Source organism: Eptatretus burgeri, chromosome 11 (genome assembly GCF_056783735.1).
Source record: "Eptatretus burgeri isolate ZD-2024b chromosome 11, Ebu_testis_v1, whole genome shotgun sequence".
In the NCBI taxonomy this organism is placed as follows: domain Eukaryota; kingdom Metazoa; phylum Chordata; class Myxini; order Myxiniformes; family Myxinidae; genus Eptatretus; species Eptatretus burgeri.
The window spans coordinates 100,358,757-100,385,834 of record NC_140971.1 but is presented as its reverse complement, the minus strand read 5'-3'; the positions used below and the strand labels follow the sequence as shown (position 1 = coordinate 100,385,834).

The 27,078-nt window shown below is 44.7% G+C and overlaps 1 protein-coding gene across 15 annotated transcripts in view; it reads right to left on the bottom strand.

Annotated features, from left to right (window-relative positions):
* Positions 1-27,078, bottom strand: part of RELCH (RAB11 binding and LisH domain, coiled-coil and HEAT repeat containing) — a 169,256-nt gene that overhangs the window by 70,069 nt on the left and 72,109 nt on the right. For 14 of the 15 annotated variants that reach the window (XM_085847659.1, XM_085847661.1, XM_085847664.1 and 11 more), the window contains 3 exons: positions 18,131-18,295; positions 14,374-14,521; positions 11,442-11,598 (listed from right to left, as the gene is read on the bottom strand). In XM_085847659.1, the coding sequence (XP_085703785.1) occupies positions 11,442-11,598; positions 14,374-14,521; positions 18,131-18,295 (470 nt within the window). The remainder of the gene's footprint in view (positions 1-11,441; positions 11,599-14,373; positions 14,522-18,130; positions 18,296-27,078) is intronic. The other variant, XM_085847654.1, reaches the window with a different exon arrangement.

Below are 27,078 nucleotides of genomic sequence, written 5' to 3'. Positions count from 1 at the left end.
CCACTATTGAAAGTAGACGCTTGCGCTCAACAATTGGATGTTTTTTACACTCAACGACTTTTAAACGGTACCACTCAGCTATTTTCATTGTTTACAATGAACGATTTAAATTGCTGTCACTCGCCTTTGTTTTTTGACGCTGGGGTTTGGAAATTTGAAGCGTTTTTTTTTTTTTTGTATACCTTGGTCGAGGCTCGTATGAGAGCTAACACACAACTCACAGCAAGGAGGCATGAGACAAGAGGGGGGGGAGTGGAAGGGACAAAACAGTGGGGAACAGACACATTAGGTGAACTGTGGAAGGGAGAGGGATGGGGATGGGACGGGGAACATGGCGAAGAGAAGATGGACATTTCAGGGACTTTCAGGAAGGAAAGCAGGAGAAATGAAGGAAGTGGGCTTGGGTGGATTATCGGGGGTAGAAAAGATCGAGGATTTGGATGGGGGATGATAAGAGGTGGTGGTGAACAGCTGTTTTGAAAGCCTGGAGGGAAGAATGGGAAAGAATAGAGTGAGGAAGTTTATTCCAAAGGCGGGAAAAAAGAGGAATGAAAGAGTGAAGATGAGCAGTGATTCGTGATTTTGGTAGTTTTACCAGAAGGGGGTTGTTGGCGGACCTTGAGCGCCCTGTGGAAATGTAGTGGGGACAAATCGCAGAGAGAGCAGGGGGGGCAAGGCTGGAGAGGAGTCGGGAGAAGACAGAAAGACCACCGACCAACCTGCGGTATTGAGTGAGAGGCCCAAAGACTCAGCTTCATTGCGGGAGATGCCGATGATCTTAAATGCCCTGGTTTCGACAGCGTGAAGCCGAGAAAGGTGGGAGGCAGGAGCACCAGCCCAGAGGGGAGAGCAGTACTCCATCAGGCTACGGACAAAAGCTTTGTAAGTGGTCAGGAGATCAAGAGGGCCGAGGAAGGACTTAGCACGACGGAGGATTCCCAGTCGGCGACTGGCTTTTGAGGCGAGGTTGGAAATGTGACTTTCCCAGGAAAGGTCATGGCAGATAGTGAGACCTAGAAGCTTGAAAGAAAAGACTTCTTCCAGAGGATTGTTGAGAAAGTGGATGGGGGGGTTTTGTAAACGGTCCTTTCAAAGAGACATAGTGAGAGTGTGAGATTTGTCTGGATTGAAAGACATGTTCCACGTGTTGGACCAGTTTGTGATTTTATCCAGATCTGCAGTGAGCGAAGAAGCTGCTGCTTGCCGGTCTGAGGGATGACAGATGGTACGGCAGAGGGTGGAGTCGTCGGCAAAGAGAAATAGAGGATTTTCCAGAGAGTCCGAGAGATCATTGATGAAAACCAGAAAAAGAACAGGGCCCAGAACGCTACCTTGAGGAACTCCAGCCTGCACAGGAAGAGGGGATGAAAGAACTCCATTTAAGGCCACACGTTGACTGCGACAGGAGAGGAAGTCTGCGAGCCATGAGTGGAGATGGCCTTGAATACCATGGGAAGAGAGTTTGGTGAGTAGGGCAGGGTGCCAGACTGTGTCAAAAGCACGTGATATGTCCAGGGATACGCCTCGGATTTCCTGTCTGGCATTGAGGACCTCCATCCATTGATGGGAGAGCAGAAGCAGCATATCCAGGGTAGAGTGACCTGGTCTGAAACCAAATTGATGATTGGAAATCAAGCCATTGGAGAAGAGGAAGGATTTCATATCTGAGGCGATGATGGATTCCATCACCTTGCTGATGATTGGGAGAAGGCTGATTGGTCTGTAGTTATAGGGATCTGTTTTTGCACCTTTTTTATGCAGGGCAGTGATGTTAGCAGATTTCCAAGCAGATGGCAGATGACCTTGGGCAAATGAGAGGGTGAATAGAACAGAGAGAGGGTGAGCAAGAGCAGAAGAGCAGGCTTTGAGGACACGTGGGCTGATGCCGTCTGGACCGGTTGCAGAATCTGACTCAAGGTTTGAAAGCAAGCTCTCCACATTGTCAGGCGTTTCTTCTGAACGTGTTAAAACGCTCAAACTCGACTATTTTAAATAGACGCTGTCGATGGACAATTGGAATAATAGCCAAGCTAGACATCGAAGTGTGAACATCCTCGTCATGCCCAAGAAAAGTTTGAAGAATGCTGCAAATAAGTGTCCTGGCCGTGGCCGTGGACGCTGACGCAAGGACGATCCATTATACCGACGTCTTTCAGCCTATGAGTAACTTAAAAGTAACATCTGTCGATGTGTGGCAACGATCGCGTAACGTGCCAACAACACGTTAATCATAGGTTAGAAATAAGTTTCGGGTACGCTAAACATTACCTCGGCGTGTCTCAACTTATGATTAACTTACAAGTAGCATGTGTTGACGTCTGTCAACGATCGCAGACCGTGCATACAACTTGTGGCCAGCGTAGCGGAACGTGTGAGTCATACGCCGCCATACGTCGTGAAATTTCAAGCATGAAAAAATTTGAGGACAACCAAAAAGTACAACGACGTATGGCAGTGGTTTTCAGTGTGCTCTCAATGTTATCAAAACTTACCCATAACGTATTCAACGTGTGCCAGCGTTTTTAGAAAAAAAAAATTCAAAAATCGGCATACGTTGGCTAAAACGTCAAGGTATGACCGGGCCTTAAGCAGAAGATATGTGTATTTGCTCCATTTCCTGACTATTGTGGTAATGCAGAATTGCACAAGGTAGCCACCGATTCTATGGGACAATCCCTGTTAAATATAAAAAGGACACTAGCAAAGATCATTGTCGTGTGTGCCTTGCTCAGTTAGTTGACCTGGGTGATGCTCATGCTTTAGACAAGTACGACCACCATCAATGTTACAAGAAGGCACTCAGACCCTCTCATGTTTGTTAAACTAATAATACCAATGTCTGTTCTGTGCAGCGACATATATCTGACCTTGAACTTCTTGATGCTGTCAAATCCTCACTTTCATGTGGTGATGTCATAAACATAAATGCAGTAAATGATGAGTACACAAGAATATTGAGTGAACATGGTGTTGACGGGCTGCTCCAGGATCAGAAAAACAGCAACTTGAAACGGTTGATATTGGAGCAAGCACCCTCGATTGAATGTGCCGTCACTCCGTAAAAATGAAAGTGAGAATCGGATTACTACTGAGTCCCTTATTGATGTTCCATCTGCTGTTGTTGATGATTGTCATTCTGTCTTGAATGATATAAGGACTGCTTGCATGTTACGGAGAGAGAGTTGTTGGTTCGTTGTGAAAACTGGAAGTTTAGTGGTAGCCTTGAAGGTTTTGAAAACCCTCCGATGCTGGAATGATTTCTGAAGCAGTTACTGGTTGGCACCAATTCCAAAAAGGTTTTCCAGAAAGAGAGATGGCCATGTGCGCACATCCATTGATGTTGTGACCAGTGTGATCACACACAATCTCAAAAATGACAAGCAGGTCATGCACGAACCAAAGGCAGACACTGGCTTCATCCGTACTATGGACCCAGGCAAAAATAAGATTCCTTTCCTGTAGTAATTATCTGCAGACTATTGTAGTACATGAGTACAACTCTCATATACTATAGTTCTAACTGCAGCATTTTTGCCAGGGAGATCCCACTTTCTGTCAGCCCCCCTCTCACCATCCACAAGAAGGTGCGGAACAAAAGCCTGATCAGTCTCCTCTCGAACTTGAATTTAGGGACAAGCTATGATTCTGTCATCAACATTGAGAAGAGAGTAGAGTCCGGTGTTGTTGCATGCATGGAAATCATTGGTGGGAACAGTTTGCCACATTGGGTTAAGAAGGGGAAATGTATGTTCTTCGCCGTAGACAACATGGATTTCAATGAAGATACCACTCATGGGCAGAACAACTTACATGAGGCGATCGGTCATGTTTCAAGCAGAATTTGAAGAGGTGCAACCAACCTACTCGTGCCAGACCAACCTACTGGAGAATGCATCAACGTGAAATATTTTGATGAGCCACGTGTTGTCCTAAAGCCAATGAAGTTTGATTTATTTGAGTTTCAAAGTAGCGAGAAACTTCATCAGTATCAGACGAAGGATTGTGTCTGGATGCTGGCAAATTACCTTGGAAATGAAAACGTCACTAACGACCCTGCTTAAGCCAGCACATCCACTGATTTTCCGCAAATGATTAAGTATGCCTGTCTGCTGATTCTACAGCTGTAGGATCTGTCTTGAGAGTGGAGAGTTCAATTCGGAAAAGGGTCAAGATCGACAAAACCTCAGTCATGCCCACTCTGACATGAGATTCTGTGTTACTTATGGGAGCAACTGCTTCGCCAACCTCCGCGGCATTATTGCAGATGCGATGAGACAGCATTATAATGAGGAGGCAGACACAAAGATACCGTTGCATGTCCTTGACATCTCTCGGCCATCACCTCGAGATACCGATGTTTGCTCTCCAGATTGACGTTGTTCTTCTTGTTTTGGATGCGGCCACTACAATGCTCACACTGCGTGAAAGGAAGTTGAACATTATTACACAAAGAGGCAAGGTTTACTGCACAAATGACATTCATGAAAGGGTGTAACAACTGGTAGAGGGAAAAAAACTCGTGGACAACTGGTGTTCCACAACTTCACAAGAGCTGATTGGGGAGGCAAGTTCGTGGAAATCTCCAAGAAGTAATGGGTGAATGTGTATATCTCTCTTCCAGATGGCCACCATGTACGACAGTGCTTACAGCACTTTGGTGAAACTGACATGCACGTAAATGATGACACCATCGGGCATATCGAGCGATTCGTCGCCCAGCTTTACTCTCAGAACACAAAATGCACTACCATGGCAGAAATCTGATGGGAGCTCTCCTGCACCAGGAATGTCGAGGGGGAAAAGCTAACACCCATTCGGGGGATGCTAGTTCCCCACATACAAAGAGTTAATTATATCTGTATGAGAGACAAGAGTTATCGTGAACCCAACCTAACTCTACCCTACCTGCAATCAAATCAAATGGCTGGGAGCTAGTTGAAAATCAACTCATGCCAGTAAGATGTTTGAACAAACCGGCACCTGTAGCAGTTCCCCGAGTTGATCAAGTGTGTGTAAGGGCAGCTGTAAAGGCAAAAAGAGATGCTCCTACGTGAAAAATGGATTAGTTTGTACATTTCTTTATAAATGCACCGACTGCTCAAACGTGCTGGATTACCAGGTTGATGATGATGATGATGATGATGATGATGTTTGAGATTGTACAAACATAGATGGCTTAATCTGATGATCAGATTTGATTGTTGGTTAACATGATGAGGTTTGATGATTTACGGCATTAAAAGATGATCAGTTGATATTATGGATGATGAATGGTTGATGATACCGTGTATATGATATGGCAATAAACATGTTTTCACTCAATGTCTGATGGTCTCACTTGAATTTATCATGTCCTTATGTCAGCTATTATTGGACTTATGACAATATAGAATGCTCCAATCAATACAATCCTAGCTTTAATCAATTCCCCATCCCTGGAAACCTATGCTTATACAGCAAACCTTATTTCTATATCCTTTACCTCAAAAGTTATGAGATTACTCATATTGGCTACTCATCGGGTGTATCGTTCGGCTGCCATATTGGATTTATACTCGTGAGGGATGCTCCAACAGCACAAAGTATTGGGTAATTTAATTCCCCACACCTGAAAACTGATATTGGGACACAAATCATTGTTCCATTTCTACCAAGTTAGTAGTTACAAGAAATGTCTTGTAACACTAACAGGGGGTTTGTGGATGGCCATCTTGGATTTATGCTAATAAGGAGTGTTCCAATCAGCAAGATTTTTGGTCCAGTCAATTCCTGTACCAAAAGCCTACAATTACACAGCAAAATAATCCTTCGATGTCCATTAGTTCAAAAGTTATGAGGCATTTCTTCTATCGGGTAATTAGTTAAATTATATGAAATGCCTAATTAACGTACCAAAACAGCATTTGTAAATTTGACAGTGCTCAATTCTGTATTCTGCACACCCTCAAGTACCCAAATCAACAGAGAAATCGAAACTATCAGCAAAAACGAGCCAGAGGCCAAAAACGAGCCAAAAACGACCCTATTTCTTCCCTCCAAAACCTGACTTTGTCCATTGTCCACACTCAATGCTCCTAGCCCTCTTGAATACCAATGGCTACACATACCTCTTCATAACTATACAAGAGGAAATGCTCAAGAAAACACAGGAGGAGGCAATTTGGCTCATCAGATGAGCACTACTTACTATGTGTCCATGTGGCATTCCATCCACCCAAATATGCCGCCTTGATTATGACTGCCATGGGTAGACCCATTACTTCCCACCTTCTTGTGGGATTGGTGGCCCAGGGAATTTTTTTGGCTGAAGTCTTCCCTCCAGGGCTTCAAGACCGCTGTTCACAACTACCTCAGGTCATCCCCCATCCATACCTGTGATCATTTACACCCTCAATAACCCTCTCTAAGCCCACCTCATTTCAGGTTTCCAGGTTATTAGGTTCCTCCCTCCCACACCCTCTGATCTTTGTTTTTCATCCATTTCTGCTTTTTCCCAAGTTTTTCCTCCATTTCTATGATTGAGAGTTTGCACCCATTTCCAGGCTCTTCACTCCATGTGTCCTACTCCACCTCCCATTGCTCTCATTATTCCCCATGTCCTTTATTCCTTCAAGTCTCTTTCTGTTTTGTCTCTCTAACCTGCTGTTAGTCTCTCAGCTCTTCTACCCCTTCCTCCCAAACTCATTCAGAATGTATACTTTCTACCAGTAAACACTTTCTGGTTAAAATACAAAAATAGGACCACTGCACCTGTAGCTTATCTGGGCCCTGGCCTAATGTTTAAACCTAAATTTGGGAGCACTGACTGGTGGGTCTGGAGAGGAAGGTTTTTGAAGGAATTTACGCGATCGTCCCAAACGTTTACACAGTCCGCCATTTTGACACTTTGTCAAGTGAAGGGCAAGACTTCCGAAATTTCATTAACATCCCTACCCTGGCCTAATGTTCCAAGGAAATACAAGGAAATCTAACATAGGTGCTCAATTCTGTCTTCTGCACATCCTCAAGTACCCAAATCAACAGAGAAATCAAAACCATCACGACTTTGAATTCAGCCCATCATGCCTGCATGATCACCATACTAATTTATCAACACACGATCTAAAGAAGAAAATGCAAATTATTATTTAAAAAATATATATATTTATTTTAAGTTCTTGTAGTTTCTGTATTTTTTTTCTTCTTTCTCCTCTCAGGGGAGGGGGCATGGGCTTGGTTAAAACTCACATCAACCACACAACACCCCTTGACGAGACCCCCAGCAACAGCACTCCGTATACATGTACACAATCACCCATCAATGCTCAAACTATCTAAAAGTCCTGATAACATCCCCATAACTTCCAGGTACCTATCTAATTCTAATTTAAACTTATCTACTGTTTCTGCTGCCACAACCTTTCCAGGGAGACCATTCCATGCATTAACTACTCTCTGAGTAAAAGATCTCTCCCTCACTACCGTCTTAACTCTCCTCTTCTTTACTCTTAGGTTATGGCCCCTGATCCTATCACTGTCTACTCTGTTGAATAATTCATTTTCAATTATTTTATCTCTACCTTTCATGATCTTAAACATCTCCTTTCTCATGTAAAAAGCCCTGTCTCCTTCAGCCGCTCCTCAAATCTGAGTGTAGCTAGGCCCGGAATCAATCTAGTAGCCCTTTGCTGAACCCTCTCTATAGCATCATGTTGCAATCCAAATTTGGTCGCATTTTGTCTGGTGGGTCTGGCGAAGAAGATTTTGGAAGGAATTTGTGCAACCGCCATTTTGACACACTTCCGGTCACGTGATCGGCATGACCTCCGCAATTTAACATCCCTACCCTGGACTAATGTTGCCATCCAAATTAGGGAGCATTCTGACTGGTGGGTCTGGAGAAGAAGATTTTTGAAGAAATTTACTAAGTTGGCCATTTTCACTTAAAGTCATGTGAACAGAACGAGCTTTGCAATCCCTGTTACCAGTCAGGAGAGGAACGTTGCTGCCAAATTTCAGTCGGATCAGCCCAGCAGTTTGGCCGCAGAAGTCAAAATAGTAGACGGACGGACAAACGAACAGACAGACAGACAGACAGACAGACAGAGAGACAGAAAGCCAATGCACGATCACAATACCTTATCTGGAATTTTAATTCCAAGAAAATAAAAGGATCCACAAATCCAAGAAAAGGAAAAGAAAATAAAAAAAACAAAACAAAAGAGCATATAATTTATTGATTATAATTAATGAAAGAATGGTCGGCATTACAGTGTCGGGGAGATCATGTTTTTCAATTCGGTAATTTGTAAGGGAAGGAAAAAAAAAAACAGTTTATGGTAAAAATTTGTTCATGTTTGAATCTCTGTCTACATGATGCGGTTATATTTTCTGTTTCCAATGTCAAGACCTGGAAGAGCTCAGACATGAAATGGATCAGGATGCAACATAACAAAAGGAGCATGAGAGAGGGGGGGTAGAGAACACCAACAGCAGGGCTGAAAACAAAATAGAGGGAGACTTGAATAAATAATGGATGGAGGGAGGAAAGAGAGGGAAGGGGAGGACACATGGGTGAACAAGATGGACACAGAAGGAAACTCTGAGGGAGGAGAAAGTGGAAATTTGAGAGGGGTGTTTGGAGTGGAGCAGGGTTAATGGGGGAAGAAAAGATCATGGTAACCAGGATTTGGTAAGGTAGAAATTTCTGCCTGAACTCCCCTCTCATCATAATCCTTCTTCTTCTTTTTCTCTCTCCCCCCCCCCAACCATCATCTCTTTCTCTCCCACCCCCCCCTCCCATCCTCCTCATCATCCATCACAATCTCTCCCTCTCTCCCTCCCCCATAATCATTATCTCTATCTCTCTATATCTATCTATCTCTCTCTCTCTCTCCCTTATGTCTCCACCCCCATCCTCCTCCTCTTCCCCTCCCCCTGTCTCTTCCACACGAGAGGCTGGAGTACTCAAAGGCAGTCTTGGGCCAAGTCTTGCTCCTTACATACAGGGTGTTTCAAAAAGATTGACACAACTTTGACTTCCTTGCATTTCTTCGTTTTTTGCCCTATACCATTTTCCTTTTCAGGGTTTGGTGGTGTTATCATGATATTTGTTCCTTGGGATTTCTAGCTCCGTAGCTAAACTATGCCATTGACAGTGCAGCAAAAGCCAAAAGTTGTGGCTCTGGTATGAGACTAAATCAAATGTGGACACCCGCCAGAGGTTCTGCCAGGAATATGACCTCAGAACACATGATGGACCCACAAGTTGTACCATTCAACGTATTGTGAAACATTTATTGCACAAGGGTACAGTGCACAACCAGAGCAAGGGTAACAGTGGCAGGCCAGAATTAGTAACCAGGAGCCAAGCCAACATCGACGCTGTGTGGGTTTCTGTTGTGGACAATCCAAAGAAGTCCCACCACCGGTGCTCCCGGGAGCTTGGCATCAAACCAACATCAGTCTGGCGTATCCTCACTAAGAAACTAAAGCTTTTCCCACAAATCATCTCTATTAGGCTTTTTTTCATCTTTTTTCATCACACATCATCTTTTTCCCAAACTGAGTCAAGATGACATGAGGAGACTTGATATGTGCACTTGGCTCAGTGACAGGATTGAGTGGTACCCAAACTGGATCAACCTGATCTGGTTCAGTGATGAAGCCCATTTCCACTTGAATGGTGCAATCAAAAACCACAACAACATTTTCTGGGGTGCAGAACACCTGAGATCACTGAGAGGTACCACAAAGGGCCTAATGTCACATGCTTCTGCACTTTCAATGCGAGATGGGGAAGACTAGGGCCTTACTGGTTTGAGAATGACAATAGCAGGACAGTGATGATCAACGGTGAGTGCTACCGGGACGTGCGCCAGAAGTTCCATAATGATCTAACCCAAAAGGTCACCACAAACCAGCTCAGCATGACCTGGTTTATGCAGGATGGTGCACCCCCGCTTACAGCTGGTGACACCATCACTTTCCTGTGGCAGCTCTTCAAAAACTGCCTCGTTGCCCTGGGTACCGCTCATGACTGGGCACCCCATAGCCCAGACTTGGATCATGTGGACTACTGGTTCTGGGGGGGCTGCCAAGGGCTCTGTCGACACCAACCGCCCTGTCACACTGGATGATCTGAAGCAGGAGCTGTCAGACAATCTCCAGGAAGTGCCACACGAGACCTACAGGAAAGATGGACAGAACTTTGGAGTCAGGATCAATGCCTGTCTGAATCACGGAGGGGCACACATCGAGAACGTCAATTGCAAGGATTTTGTGTAAATGCCAATTTCAGACCTTAGGCTCTCACCAACTCTAGCAGTGACTTACTGCCATAGCAATCAGTGATAGAAAATACCATGTTATAAGCTTTCAAGAAATGTTTGGTTCACGTTCCTGAGGTTTCTGTTTCTTTGTAAATAAACATTTAAAGTTGCACCACTCTTTTTGAAACACCCTGTACATAAATGGCCTCTATGCTTCTCTGGAAACAGGAAATCTTCTTTGTAGATGAGTCCACATTGTCCTACCAATTGGCAAGCAGCAGCTGCATTTAAAGATGGGGGTGGGGGAACTCAGTAAGCCAAAAAGTGGCCTTCAATGAATTTGTTTTTCAAAATGTTATTTGAATGCATGTTATACCATGAGGATTTGACACTGTCCCAAGTGTACAAAACCTATTCAATGTTGCACTTGCATAAAAAAAAAATAGGACCACGTGTCCTGAAGCTCACCTTGACCAGGAACAACAGGCACTCAAACCGCCCGCAGATCCCCTTTCCCCTTAGACTCTGATAATTTAAATGGTGTGAACAAACTTTAATACATGATGGGTGATGAAGGTTGTGGTCAAGTTTCATTGAAATTGTGTGTGTAGTTTTGGAGAAGAGAGCAGATACCTATTTCGGGGGGGGGGGGGAGGGGGACAACAAACACCTCCCCTCCCCATTGACCCTGTTAATGAGCGCAGATTTTGATGCGGTCAATATACCTTCGTCAGGTATCAGATATGAAGCTTGTAGCGAAGTTTCATCAAAATTGTGTGTTTGGTTCAAGCGATGATGACTGCAGTGTTTACGGACTGACTGATTGACTCACTCACTCACTCAACTATGGACACTGCTTGATCACATAAGCTCATCAGACTAAAGTCCAGGTGAGTTAATAATAATAATAATAATAATAATAATAATAATAATAATAATAATAATATAGTGCCTTTTAAACAAGAAATCACAAAGTATATCTAAGTTTGATGTAGTTATGTAACAAAAACTGTCACCAACACGTTTAACTCACTCCTCAACCAACACCTGTGACACCTTCTCACCCAAATGTTCATGTTCAACTCTCCCATGAGCAAACATATCAATGTGAAAAATAATATTAACAAATCAAGATGAAATTATTTTTGAATAATAATGAGAAAACGTTAAGCAGTTTTATCTATCACTCACAGCTGGTTAACAATCCAGAGCAGACTAGGCCAACCACCTGTGCCCTCATGATGGAGCTGAACCTCAAATGCATGCAAGAGCCATGCAAGCTTCTCCCGGCCTCCAACCAAAACCGCCACATCTTGCAGTGCTGACACTGGGCGTGGAAATCGGGTCACTGTGAAGAAAAACAAAGTATTCAGAAAGCTCATGAAAAACACATCCAAACATCATGTGCACTGGGAGGAAATGTGTCATGGTGGGACAGTTCATGGCCAAGAAGAAGAAAAGGGCAAGATAAAATGAGGGAAGTACAGTGATCGTTGATTGGTCAGAGACAAGAATTTAAAGTATATTTAAGGGGTGGTGGGGTGGAATGGGGAGGGGGGGGTGAAAAGTCCTATTTGATAAATAAATAAAAGGAAACAGGCATGGGAGGCGGCAATAGAGGGAATCAACAGAACGTGTGGATCGGGGTATGCTAACGACTGTGAGAACAAAGTAGAAGCCGATGTTACGGGCATTAACCCATTATTATCATAGCAAAGAGAACAAAGTGTTAACACCTGAAACATCAGCTTCTCCTTGCTTGCCATGGTGGTAAACATATCTCGATCAACATGCTGTTAATATCATCCACTGTTATACCTGTCCACTGATGCACATCGACACTAATCCTCAGTAGTAAGACAAGTTCTTGATTCCACAAGAGGAGGCAAACTAGATCGGCATACAAGTGTCATATCATTCCACACCGACACACGAATCATAAAGAAGAAGGACGTTGGCCAGGATAACAACACTCTTTTCAAATGATATCACAGATTCCTTTGATCCACTTTGGGAGTAGACTTGGATGCTAGATTAGATGCAATAAATTGTAGCAATGACATCCAGAGGCTAACTTGTATGGGATAGGTTAGTTATCTCCCACATTGAATGTATTAACCCACTTATCATATGCACCTGTATGGCTGGGCCAATCCATAAGAAATTTTACAAATGTGCTGGGAGTACCCATGGTCAGATCATAGGCACAATCCACCCCTCCCCCCCTTTCCAACCACTCCCACCACAAGGAAATTCTCTGAATGTATGTGTGTGTCTCTGTGTGTGTGTCTGCTCCATAACTCCAAAACTATGAAACCTAACAGCTGGAAACTTTGCATGCACACTAAGAAAACTCCAAGGAAGTGCAAGAGTGAAAATTGGATGTTTGGGTTAATTAAAACACCCCTTTTGAAGATAATTAACGGCCTTATTTATTTATATCCTTCATCAGGTGATCCACGGCCACCTCACCCTCTGGGGTCTTAAGGCATTTCCTAAGTAACCTCGCTGGGGTCTGAAGCCGCCATGTTTTTTGGCCTGCTCAACCATGTTGTGACTCGGAACAGGCCACAACGATTTAACGATATAGTTTTTTTGCTTTTTTTCCCACTTTCCTCACTCATCGAATGCCTGTTCATCATCGCTACGAATCACTGGGTACACTGCAATGCTTATAAACACCCGGAGACTTCAGTATTCGTTGCTTTATTTCATTTCCGCACATGCGATCACCACGAGTATCTCTTAAAAGAAGGAGAATTACAAAATTTAATCTTCAGAATCGAACTTACAAGCAGTTCGTACTCCTAGAAAAGTGTTCGTTTGTCCAATTCAGACATATTTGACATTCCGGGCATCTCCGGGAGGTGTATGTTTAATATGACGGTTCGGTGATTACCAATTGCGTGCCAAGGAAGCTGTTTCTTATCAACTGTATCATTGGAGTGCTTCAGCAAGCACTCTACAATATTCGCACGAGCACGGAATACTGCACATAGATTGACTTGAACAAAGTTCAGGGTTACTCACCTGTGGCAGCCACGTGTTGTTCTGCGATGTAACAGGGGGTGGCTGCCTCACTGAAAATGTGAAATTTTATTTTTGACGACGTTTTCCGTTTTTGACGACGTTATCCGACCCGTCACTTCAGCATAGATAAATACAAATAAAAATTAAATGTTTCGCTTTTAAAAGTTTCTTCAAACGTTTCGTTAATTGCGTGGTAAAGCAACTTGGCACGTTCTTCAACATTAAATTGGGATACAGTGTTTCTACAATGGAGGTAGGAAGGCAAAGTAAATTATATGATCACAATGAGAATTTTTTTCTTTCAGTTCTTTAGTAAGGAATCGGTACATCACGGCAACAAAGCCGAGAGGTACGCATGCTCGCTCTGTGTAGCCTGAATTTGAATCCCAACCCATCTCTAAACTGTCCTCCCGGTGCTTCACAGGCTGGGTGAATCATCACCGTGTGTGTCGTTAAGTCACCCGTGATGTGCATATGTAAGTCACCCGTGACTGCATGTAATCGCTTCTGGTACCAAACAACCCCTCCTGGTTAAACTTCCAAAATCCACATTCACTGCACACCATAAAACTCTTTTACTCATTACTTCTCCCATATATGGAACCACCTTCTGGAGGGTGTTCTGTTTCACTCTTCCCTCCAGGGCTTCGAAAGCAAGCAATGCACTGCCATCTCTTGTCACCCTTCACATTTATTACCCCCATTAACCTTTCATAACCCAACCATTATATTTGTGAGTTTCATCGTTTGCTCCCTCCTCCCTTTTCCTGTTTGTTTATGACCTTGAAGTTTGTCTCTGTCAATTATACCTTGCTCTTTCATGAGCCTCACTCCTGTGAAAGGAAAAAAAGGACTTGCAGTGAAGCTGAGATCGATGGAAATGAAAACAACCATCCTCCAATTGTCAAAATCATACCTGACAAAAGGGAAGATTGTCCCTGTTATCAAAGAACAAGAATAGAATCAGAATCCCAGGATATAGCTGCACCCTTTCCCAGCATAATTATTTGGAAGTTGTGTCACCAATATAGAAGTTAGAAATTGGAAGCTTTGGTGAAAATAAACTCGAAAAATTTACAATCCCTGAACAAACCTTCCACAGCAGGTACAGGACTGGAAGGTTGAACATCCAGAGCAAAGGGTGAGTTGAGTAACACATGGGAGTAAAGTGCAGTGATGAGCGATTGCAGAGCTGACAGGTGGGCATGCAGTTGGGTCTCATCCAATCCATACTCTGCCTCCTAAGGGATAAACCATTCAGGCCAATCAAACTTGAATATGAATGAATGAAATGAATGAAAGTGTGAATGAATCTTCACACACATACACAAAAAGAAAAAAAAAACAACCTATGTTTATATATTTTTCAACATTATCGGAGTTAAATAATAATAAATCAGAACAGTAATTAAAAGGAGCAAAACATTGATAATACCGGAATAAATATAACAAGTAAAAAAGACAGAAAATGTCATCGCTCCCGTTGTTTTAGTAATTTTGTTGTTTGGAGTTAAAGGACGAGCCTATATTTAGGTAAAACTAAAATGGCTGTCAGTCTACCAGTCGGCCATCTTTGATCAGATCGCAAAATAAGGTGAGCAGCATGTGCATGCCATCATGTGCTGTGCTTGTGCCAAGTTTGAACAAAATCGGACCATGCGTGTCTGAGAAATGGTGGGGGTTAGTTTTGGAACAAAATGTGAAGTAACATTTAAGTAACAAAATGGCTGCCAGTCAGCCATCTTGGATCTGATTTCAAAAAAAAAGAAAAAAAAAAAGACGATTATATGTAAGCCATCATTCATTATCTTTGTGTCAAGTTTGAACAAGATCGGTAAATGCATGTCCGAGAAATGGTTCAGGACGTGTTCAATAATTGTTTTTTTTTTGTTTTTTTTTTACAACTAAAATGGCTGTCAGTCTACCAGTTGGCCATCTTTGACCAGATCGCAAAATAAGGTGAGGTGCAAATGTATGCCATCATGTACTATGCTTGTGCCAAGTTTGAACAAAAATGGAGTGTGCATGTCTGAGAAATGGTTGGGGACACATTTCAGTAACAAAATGGCTACCAGTCAGCCACATTGGAACTGATTAAAAAAAAAAAAAAACGATGTGCATATGTAAGCCATCATTCAATATCTGTGTGCCAACTTTGAACAACACCTGTAAATGTATGTCTGAGAAATGGATGAGGATGTGTTCGACAATGGGTTTGTTTTTATTTTTTTTACAACTAAAATGGCTGCCACTCAGCCATCTTGGATCTGATCGCAAAACAAAATGACAACCATATGTAAGCCACCATTCCTTATCTGTGTGCCAAGTTTGAAGAAGATCAGTAAATGCATGTCTGAGAAATGGTTGTGGATGCACACACGCGCGCACACGCACGCACGCACACCAAATCCATCAGCCCCCGTTTCGGACAAAGTCAAACGGGGGTTAATAGTCTATATATAATGGAGCAAGTGTTTGTATGGCTGATCTATATCCATTGGTTGGACAGCTGGCATGACGCCAGCCATATTTGCATAACCTGAAAAAAAAATCATATGTCAGCCAATAAGGTGCTTTGGTGAGCCTAACAGATCTTAGGAGCTGTCATATTCACCATACCATCCCCACAAGTTTTCCGTTCAGTGTAAAATGACCAAAGCGACTGTTAAAAGGATTATCAAATATCAAAAGTGTCGAGCCGATAGGCATCATGGGCCTTGTGAATGCGACAGTACATGTTGGCCTCAGGCTTCCTTAAATGTGAAGTCATATGGTTTCCCGTAGTTTGTATGATTATTTCAGGATTTCCAGCTCCTATGGCATAGCGCAGAAATTGTATGTTTTTGTTTTTATTTTTCATCAAAGTATGGCGCTCTTGCGTTTCCTGGAGTCTATTCACTCAATGGTCATGGTGGTGTGGAATTACAGTCGCGATTAAACATTGACGTGCTGTGTGATGCTTGAAATAAACTATAATGTCTTGCATGAAAGGGAACCTCGAGCTCCATAAGTCATTAGACGAGTTCTGAGATCTCTTGGTATCCGCAACGCTCATTGGCTCTCTGAAAGGACTCCATGGATTGGGCAATAATATTCACACGATTTGTTTTCTGACCACGACCTGATTTCCACTTTCGCAAATGTCAAGAAAAATTAACTTTTCTACAAATATCAAAAACATATTATCTAAATATACTTATCTTGTCATAGGTTTTTGTTTTGGCCAATCGGAAATTGGTAAAAAATAAAAATAAAAAACCCATTAATAACAGTGCCCTGAGCTAGTCACTTTTACCCAGGGCCCAGCGTGTCCAACGCTCAGCGCTGGTGTAAGCATATTGAATGCACCGAAGAAACAAAAAACTGGTCATGGGTGGCACAAAAAGGAATGAGTCGGATAAAGATTTCAAGGGGATGGCCAAAGCTAATACAGATGGACCAGAATACACTCACTGTTTCACATGTTGCAGGTCTGTCAAAGGAGCGGCATCTGGTCGCTTCGATCTCTCCAGACACTTTGAAACTGGCGCTCACATGAGCAATGTGTCGAAGTAAAAGCAACATGTCTCTGTAGATGAGCAAGTCCAGCGTCAAGAAAAGCACATAGACTAAAGTCTGTTTGACTCCTGAGCACGTATTCGGTAGAGGGTCAAGTGGACGTTTATTGTTCGCGATTGATTGCTTTCACCTTGTGTTCCTGTCCTGTGTTCTCCCAATTATATTTTAAAACCACTTTGTTTCCGAGTGAATTTGGGTGGTAGTGATCGCGATTGCAATTGTGCACGTCCGTTAAAGTACAAAATGTATACGAGTGATTCGCACGCATAATGAGGCCATGCCATATGCCTCACAACTCCACTCAGTCATTGCTCGAGATCAGGCACTTGGAACCGAATAATTGCTGTGCATCTGCTGGCTTGGTGGTTCCATTCAGTATGGCACCGTGGACAAATTTGTGATCCGGCCCGGGACAACCGGATCGGTCGGCCGCCACAGCTGCTTTGATGCAGTCCGCTGGGATTCGGGTCAGGTAACCGGATAAATCCAAGAACTTCAACAATAGTTACAAAACCGTTTTGTTTTTGGAAGATTTTCCACGATTGTACCACCTGTGGTAATTAGGCTGCTGGTTGATAAACCCAGGTATTGATTATAGTGGGATGCAGTTCAGACTTGGAAGGTCAACAGGCCTTTCATAAAACATTCACTTGCACCTCATGAAGCAAGCCAAGGTGCATCAACCTCACATTGGTATACAGGGTGTTCCTCACTTGTGAAACTAGGTGTCTGTCGAATGAAAAACTGGCACCTTCAATGAGCACACCGAGTTCAAAGTTGTGTTACACAGTCATATTGGTAAAAGTCGTCCAATCGGCAGATCGTTCATGATGAGAACATGCGATTATTATATTGGGAAAGTGCCAAATTTCACAATTCAAGGATTTGTTTGAGAGGACATGGGAAAGTTTTCATTGAAAAAAAATAAAAATAACCCAAATACAACAACATTGACAGTTTATGAAGCACTTCTTTCAACAGATATAGAAAAGGTAAAATTAATCATCACAACTTGAATGATGTTATTTTAAAACTCCAGCTCAAACAGCCAGCAGTTTCCCGCTCAGTCAGTGTACGTAAACTGTCGGCCTGGGGCTGTTATGGAGAACTATGTGTGTAATGCATCAGAAAATGAAGGAGTGTTCATTATTGAGCAAGTACCTCAAGGGACCAAGACCAAAAAGCATCACATGCAGCAAAATTATAACAAATGGTCTGCACATTGTAGGTGAACACACAACAAAGAACATTTTCAAGTGATGAAGAAAAATGTAAAACGGAGGGCAACGCACCCTCACCAGTGTCTCAATGCGGCTGATCAGAGTGTGAACAAGGTGAGACTGCAGTCGCCCAAGTTCCGCCGCCCAATAAGCAAACGCTGGCAGGAAAACCTGGTGTGTGGCCGCGATCACCTTCGCAGAAGGGTCGCAAAGTGCTATGGTCAACAGCTCAAACCCCTGGGGAGGACACGGACGAATCAGAACAGGCCTGAGTTAATGAACTCGGGCCTCACCCACCACAAAAACAAATTGAGATATGGGAAGTTTAAAGAGAGAAATTTGTTTTTTACAAAATGTCAAATAGGCAAATACAACAACTAAATCAGCTTCACATTTGTTTAGTGGTTTTTTGTTTTTCTTCACTTCATGTTCTTCAAACCCCTCTGGCAGTACCCCTGCCCACATGTTCCACAAGCCCACATCCTTCCAACCCCACCCCTCCTACACATCTTCCCTCTTCAGCTTTCCTCCACTTCATGCCCCCACCTCACCCCACCATATCCAAGATTCCCCTCACCCCATCCTCTCCGTGGTCCTCCTCGCTCCACTCTCTCAAAGCTTCCCACTCACTGTGCCCCATCAAAGCTTTCCCCCAAACCTACCCCTCGATGCCCTCCTACTGGATTTCCACTCATCCTGACCCCTCTCGGCCTCCTCCTCATCCTGCCCACTCTCGGCTTCCCCCTCGCCACCCCTCTCAATTTCCTCCATCCCTCCCCTCTCAATTGCCACTTATCCCGGCCCCCCTCAATTGCCACTCGTCCCGGCCTGCCTCAATTGCCACTCGTCCCGGCCCCTCTGAATTGCCACTCATCCCGGCCCCCTAAATTGCCACTCATCCCGGCCCCCTCAATTGCCACTCGTCCCAGCCCCCCTCAATTGCCACTCGCCCTGACCCCCCCTCAAATGACCTCATCCCATACCACCCATCATCCCCTTGTCCTGCCACCTCCCACTTCCTCCTCCCATCAGCCGCACACCCTGCCCCATCGTCGCGTCCCCTCCCACCTTCCTGCTGCATCCTGCCCCCTACCATATTCCCACTCTCCGTCCAGCCCCCTCCCATCTTTACTGACAGCCCACACTGTCCCAGCCTCCTCCCCCTTCCCCCACTCCACCCCACCCCTAGTCCATCACCCGAGTATCCCACCTGTCCCGCACCATCCTAATGCCTCCTTCAGTGTCCCTCACTATGTGGACCTCATATATCTGAGGCTTCTTCTCACAGCTGACCGATCTCTCAATCCAGGCCACGGCTAACAGCTCAGACAGAATTTAACAGAATCTATCAAAGGGTGGAGGAGCTCCTTGTGAGCCAACGGTCATCCATATCTAGTGCCCAACTGTGTCGGCAGGCATCCTCCTACAGTTGGGTTACCTGTTTCCATGAGGTTGGTGGCAGGACTTCCACTTCGGCCACCGCAAAACACTTCATTCCGCAACATACACAAAAAACCCCCAAAATGAACAAAAAAAACCCACTCCCTGGGAGTGCCTCCTGTGAAGCTGCCCTTCGCAGGGCAGCTCACTGGGTGATGGGATTGGGGAAAAGTCTTTAGGAACCCATTCTTTGATGATAGGAGGAAAAGCACAGGTAACCTTCCTGAGTCAGGTTGTGTTGGTGTGTCGGGGTGGTACTGAGGTGTCGTCCATCAGATGGTGGTCTCCTCAAATTTACCTGAGGCTGTCCCTTCGGGTGGGTGCTTGGAATGTCCTCACTCAAAGAGACGATGATCACCTGTCTTTGCCACCATCTGAGCTCCAGCGTTTGACTATCAGTATTGCAGCACTCGCTGAGATTCAGAGACTTTATCGTGGTGAGATCACGGCGGGTGGTTACACCGACTGCTGGTCTGGTCGCTCTGATGGTTACCGTGCCCAAGGAATATCTGCAGCCGTGTCTAATAAGCTGACTCCCATGATAATTAAGGTAACACCGGTCGACAAGCGCATTATGAGACTCAGGATTTGTCACTCCTTGGTTGCCCTTTCCCTGGTCTGCTCCGACTGAAGCGAGTGATCTCACTGTGAAGGAACCATTCTATGCTGTGCTGGAGTCTGTGGTTGATCGGTGCCCCACGCGTGATGCTCTCCCACTCAGGGGATTTCATTGCATCGACTGGCACTGATAGGGATGATTATGAGACATGTGTTGGTCCCCATGGGTCTGGAACTGTGAACCAGATAGAATAGCATCACCAAGCTCCTTGACTTTGCAAGATCATGGACTTAGGATGGCTGGTTCATGGTTTCAGCTCGCAGAGGCTCATCGCTGGACTTGGCATTCCAACGCTGGTGGTGTGACAAAAGAGAACTGACCATGTACTCATTAATAGTCGCTGGAGGATGCTTCAGAACTGCAGGGTCTACTGGAGTGCTTAATTCCTCAATACTGACCACAAGCTTGCTGTATCAACTCTGAAGTTGCAGCTTGTATCCAGGAAAATGGTACCATCCCAGCCTAGGATGAATGTTGGGAAGCTCAAAGATGAGAGGGTGGCTGAGGAGTTTGCAAAAAGGTTAAGTGGGAATTTAGGTGGTCGAGGTGTTTCGGGGGATCCGGAAGAATTGTGGGGTGCCATCAAGACTACCATCTTTGATGTTGTCGCTGGAACCCACTGTCAGGCAAAGAACAACTTTGTCTCCCAACGGACACTGGATACCATTGAGCAGAGTTGCAGGGCCAGGCTTGATGGCAAAGCTGAGCTATTCAGGGAACTTCGGCAAAAAACTGTATGCTCGCTGAGGGCGGACAGGGAGGAACTTGTGAAGGGGCAGAGATCACCTGTGGTCAAGTGATTCTCGTCCTGCTTACAAAGGAATTTGTGCATTGCGTTTCTCCAAGCCCATTCCTCAGGTGTCCTACAGTTACTGTTGTGGTTGGTGAGTTCTTGACAGGGGAATCGGAAGTGAAGGTCCGCTGGGCCGGTTACTTTGAGCGGCTGTACCAGGCTGATCCACCAGCTGTTGAGTTGGATGTTGGGGTGTAACTATCGCAACTGCTGACCCTCCAATCAACTGTGATCCACCTTCGTTTGTGGAAACACAGGTTGCGGTGAACCGGTTAAAAGGCAGTAAAGCTCCTGGAATCTGTGGCATCTATGCTGAACCTCTCAAGGCTAGTGGAAATGCTGTACTCACGTCGTTGCTTGTAGTTCTGTGCTCTGCCTGAAGCACATGCATCATCCCAACTGAGTGGAAGAGGGGCCTTGTTGTCCCTCTCTGGAAAGGGAAGGGCGAACGCCAGAACTACAATAACATCCGAGGGGACGCTTCTCTCAGTGCCGGGCAAGGTCTTCGCTCATGCCGGGCAAAGAGAGTTTGGTGAGCAGGGCGGGGTGCCAGACCATATCGGATAAGTACCCTCACCAGAGGAGAAGGTACTGCATTGGGTCCATTTGTTTGTCTGTTTGTTACTTGCAAAAAATCAGAGATTTTTCAAGTACGTTGGATGGTTGAGTGTGTTATTCTGTTTGTCTGTGTGTTCATCACCAAGAGGTCACAATTTAAAACCGATTTTCACGAAATTTCACCACATGGTAATTTGTCAAAAGCAAGAAGCCTATTGTTTCTGAGGTCAAAAGGTCAACATGGGCCAAAGGTCAACAACTTCAGTGAGATTTCTAAAATCCTTGATTTTCATCCCATTGACTTGAAATTTGAAGAGGATTTTTTTTCTTCAGGTCACCGAGTTCAGCCACCCAATTATTTTTGAGTTCAACATGGACCAAAAGGTCAAAAGAGACCAAAGGTCAACGACCCTTGGTGGAATTTCATCCTGTTGACTTGAAATTTGAAGAGTATTTCCATATCAGGTGACTGAATTCAACCTCCAATTATTTTTGAAGTCAAATTTGTTTTATGGATATTGCAAGTATCGTGCTATCAATGACATCTTTGTTTATTACATGGTGGAAATTTTTTTTTGCCAAGTATGTTGGTCTGGAGCATTTGTTTGTTTGTTTGTCCGCAAAGAACTTTAGAATTTTTTTCCGCAACAGCTTGTAGAATTGAGACGAAATTTTCACCATCGGGGCGACGACTCATGCTGAATGCTTGAAAGATAATTATGACATCATAGGTCACGTGGTGTGGCAGCCATGCTGTAAAACAAAAACTTTTGGACCTCGGATCTCTGAAACTGCACGAAGGAAAAAAATTGAAACTTGGCACATTCCAAGTACTCCACAAGCGGAACAAGTATGATTTTTATTTTATGACGTCATAAAATAATCATTGCAAATGGAGAACACGACTTCCAATCGGTATGAACATTTTTGAGGGTCATCCAGGGAGAAATTTCTCCAAAGAAAAAAAAAATGACATCATCGATCACATGGCTTGGCTATAAAAACCTATAAACCTATAAACCTATAAAACCTATATAACCTATAAAAAAATCTTCTCCAGAACGGCTGGACAGATCGAGGCGAACCTTCACACACGTTTCCAAAGCCTTGAGGATACCAGGGTATTTAAAAAAAAAAAAGCATATATACAATGTCGAGGCTCGTATGAGAGCTAACACAGAATATACAACAAGAGGAGCAGGAGATGAGCAGGGTGGGAGAGGGAAGCACAAAACAGTGGGGAACAGAGACATTAGGAGATCTGTGGAAGGGAGAGGGATGTGAGCAGCGATTCTTGATTTTGGTAGTTTTATCAGAAGGGGGTTACTGGTGCACCTTGAGCACCCTGCGGAAATATGAGGAAATGGGGGGGGGTGACAGATCACAGAGTGGGGGGGGGGGGCGACGCTGGAGAGGAGATGGTAGAAGACACAGACCACTGACCTGCCTGTTGATAGGAGTTCCGGTGTGCCAATGAAGGACTTTGTACGATGGAGGATGCTCAGTGAGCATCTAGCATTAGAGGCCAACTTTGAAATGTGGTTTTCCCAAGAAAGATTGTGGGTGATCATGAGATCAAAAGATTTGAGTGACTGAACTTATTCAAGAGGATTAAAAAAGTAGATGGGAGAGAGGCCGAGAGGCCGAGAGGCCGAGAGACCGAGAGACCGAGAGACCGAGAGACCGAGAGACCGAGAGACCGAGAGACCGAGAGACCGAGAGACCGAGAGACAGAGAGACAGAGAGACAGAGAGAGACAGAGAGAGACACAGAGAGAGACAGAGAGAGACAGAGAGAGACAGAGAGAGACAGAGAGAGACAGAGAGAGACAGAGAGAGACAGAGAGAGACAGAGAGAGACAGAGAGAGACAGAGAGAGACAGAGAGAGCCCGAGAGCCCGAGAGCCCGAGAGACCGAGAGACCGAGAGACCGAGAGACCGAGAGACCGAGAGACCGAGAGACCGAGAGACCGAGAGACCGAGAGACCGAGAGACCGAGAGACCGAGAGACCGAGAGACCGAGAGACCGAGAGACCGAGAGACAGAGAGACAGAGAGACAGAGAGACAGAGAGACAGAGAGAGAGAGAGAATGGGAATGTGAGATTTGTCGGGATTGAAAGACATATTCCAAGTGACAAGCCTGTGACTGTGAAGTTCGGAAGAGAGGGAAGAGATGGAAGACAGTGAAGAGAAGTAAGTGAGGTAAGAAGCTACTGCCTGGCTATCATTAAGATGAGAGACATCATTGAAGAGGGTGGAGACTTTGCATCGCCATCCGTGCATCCTTTCGCATAATTGAATGCTTTTATACGTACTGTATGTACAATACAACAGGTAAACTTCACTTGGCCATCCTGAGCATAACTCAAAGTTGATGGCAGAGAAAACAGGTGGAGAAAGAACTTAACTGGTACCTAGTCTGCAGAAACAGGAACAGTTGCTCTTGGGAGTATTGAGCGTGTGATAAGAAAGGTTACATAGGAGATAATTTTGTGCATAACTAAACGAGAAATAGCGTTCAACGTGAAGACTGAAGCTGGACTGTGCTGGAAAAAGACTGAGAGAACACCATGGTTGTTTGTAATACAGATATAGGACAGACAATTTTTCCAGGTCATCCTCACTTACAGTCTACCGACTGATACACACCAGCAGACGGACAGACATTACCTCAGAGCTCTTTCATAACTATAACTGCAACACGCAAATTTTCATCTTCTTCTTCTTTGCTGTGTACTACATGACTATGGGTGGGCATCATTTTCTGGGGCAGGAGTTGTACCACTGGTGCAGGACCCCTGTAGGTTAGAGCAGAAATTGAGAATTTGGCCAGAGTACAGGAGACAGCTCGCACACATTTTCTAATTACTCCTGTCCCACATTAGTGTTGGTCGTGGCATTACTGTGGATTAACTCAACAAATCACTTTGTTACTGGCACTGGCTAAATATACACATAAAAATAAATAAAATTAAAAAAAAAATCAAATGAGGAAAGTAGATTATGGTCAAACATTCACCAAGATTAGGGCAGAGCGCAGTGGATGAATTAAATAACAAAGTGGTAATATACAACAAGATAAAAATGAATTATCTATTTGATTGCTATCATATGTCCATGTTCATTTTGGTCTTGGATTTTCCAACATTATTCTCTCTCCTCATCTGTGACAAGCAAGTAAAGATGCAGTTCGTAAATAATGAAAGCAATCTCTGGAATCTCTCTGGCTGTTATCAGAGAACCACCTCACCGCCGTTGAGTCTGGCATTTCACTCAAGCCGACTGGCAGGGTCTCCGAGCAGCCATCAATCTTACAGACTGGTCTCCTATCACTACTTTCTCAAACATCAACTCATCCTGGGAATTCTTTCAAAGAAACTTGCTCTCCCTCATGCACAGATTTATCCCCTCTCGAGTTCAGTCGTCCTACCCTTCCTCCCGCCCTTGGTTTACTGAAGCTTGTGGCGAGGCAGTTGTCCTGAAACAACTTGCCTTTGCCTCATGGAAAGCAAACCCAACTGAGGGTAATCTCAGTTCCTTCCACAAAGCTCGGAACAAGTGTGTATCTACCCTCAGGAGAGCCAGAAAACAACATCTTTCTCATCTCAAGTCTGAACTCTCAAACCTCTCTCCCTCCTCAAAATCCTGGTGGCGTTTAATCAAATCTGTTTCTGGTGTATGTTCCCCCTCCATCCCCTCCCTTACCTCAAATGGCCGCACTGCTGATTCCACACGTGATAAAGCTGAATGTCTAAACTCGGTGTTTGCAGCTAAATCTTGTGTCCTAAACCCATCACTTTCTCTACCCACTTTACCCAGTCGCACCCAACTGTCCCTGGACTCTGTATCCTTTTCTCCTGACAAGGTGGAGAGCTTGCTGTCAAACCTGGGTCAGATTCTGCAACCGGTCCAGACGGCATCAGCCCACGTGTCTTAAAAACCTGCTCTTCTGCTCTTGCTCACCCTCTCTCTGTTCTATTCACCCTCTCATTTGCCCAAGGTCATCTGCCATCTGCTTGGAAATCTGCGAACATCACTGCCCTGCAAAAAAAGGTGCAAAAACAGATCCCTGTAACTACAGACCAATCAGCCTTCTCCCAATCATCAGCAAGGTTATGGAATCCATCATCGCTTCAGACATGAAATCCTTCCTCTTCTCCAATGGCTTGATTTCCAATCATCAATTTGGTTTCAGACCAGGTCACTCTACCCTGGATATGCTGCTTCTGCTCTCCCATCAATGGATGGAGGTCCTCAATGCCAGACAGGAAATCCGAGCCGTATCCCTGGACATATCACGTGCTTTTGACACAGTCTGGCACCCTGCACTACTCACCAAACTCTCTTCCCATGGTATTCAAGGCCATCTCCACTCATGGCTCGCAGACTTCCTCTCCTGTCGCAGTCAACGTGTGGCCCTAAATGGAGTTCTTTCATCCCCTCTTCCTGTGCAGGCTGGAGTTCCTCAAGGTAGCGTTCTGGGCCCTGTTCTTTTTCTGGTTTTCATCAATGATCTCTCCGACTCTCTGGAAAATCCTCTATTTCTCTTTGCCGACGACTCCACCCTCTGCCGTACCATCTGTCATCCCTCAGACCGGCAAGCAGCAGCTTCTTCGCTCACTGCAGATCTGGATAAAATCACAAACTGGTCCAACACACGGAACATGTCTTTCAATCCAGACAAATCTCATACTCTCACTTTGTCTCTTCGAAAGGACCGTTTAGAAAACCCCCCCATCCACTTTCTCAACAATCCTCTGTAAGAAGTCTTTTCTTTCAAGCTTCTGGGTCTCACTATCTGCCATAACCTTTCCTGTGAAAGTCACATTTCCAGCCTCGCCTCAAAAGCCATTCACCGACTGGGAATCCTCCGTCGTGCAAAGTCCTTCCTCGGCCCTCTTACAAAGCTTTTGTCCGTAGCCTGATGGAGTACTGCTCGCCCCTCTGGGCTGGCGCTCCTGCCTCCCACCTTTCTCAGCTTCACGCTGTCGAAACCAGGGCATTTAAGATCATCGGCATCTCCTGCAATGAAGCTGAGTCTTTGGCCCTCTCACTCAATCACCGCAGGTTGGTCGGTGGTCTTTCTGTCTTCTACCGACTCCTCTCCAGCCTTGCCCCCCCCTGCTCTCTCTGCGATTTGTCCCCACCACATTTCCACAGGGTGCTCAAGGTCCACCAACAACCCCCTTCTGGTAAAACTACCAAAATCACGAATCACTGCTCATCTTCACTCTTTCATTCCTCTTTTTCCCGCCTTTGGAATAAACTTCCTCACTCTATTCTTTCCCATTCTTCCCTCCAGGCTTTCAAAACAGCTGTTCACCACCACCTCTTATCTTCCCCCATCCAAATCCTCGATCTTTTCTACCCCAGATAATTATATAATCCACCCAAGCCCACTTCCTTCAATTCCCCTGCTTTCCTTCCTGAAAGTCCCTGTAATGTCCATCTTCTCTTTGCCATGTTCCCCGTCCCATCCCCATCCCTCTCCCTTCCACAGTTCACCTAATGTGTCTGTTCCCCACTGTTTTGTCCCTTCCACTCCCGCCCCTCTTGTGTCATGCCCCCTTGCTGTGAGTTGTGTGTTCGCTCTCATACGAGCCTCGACCA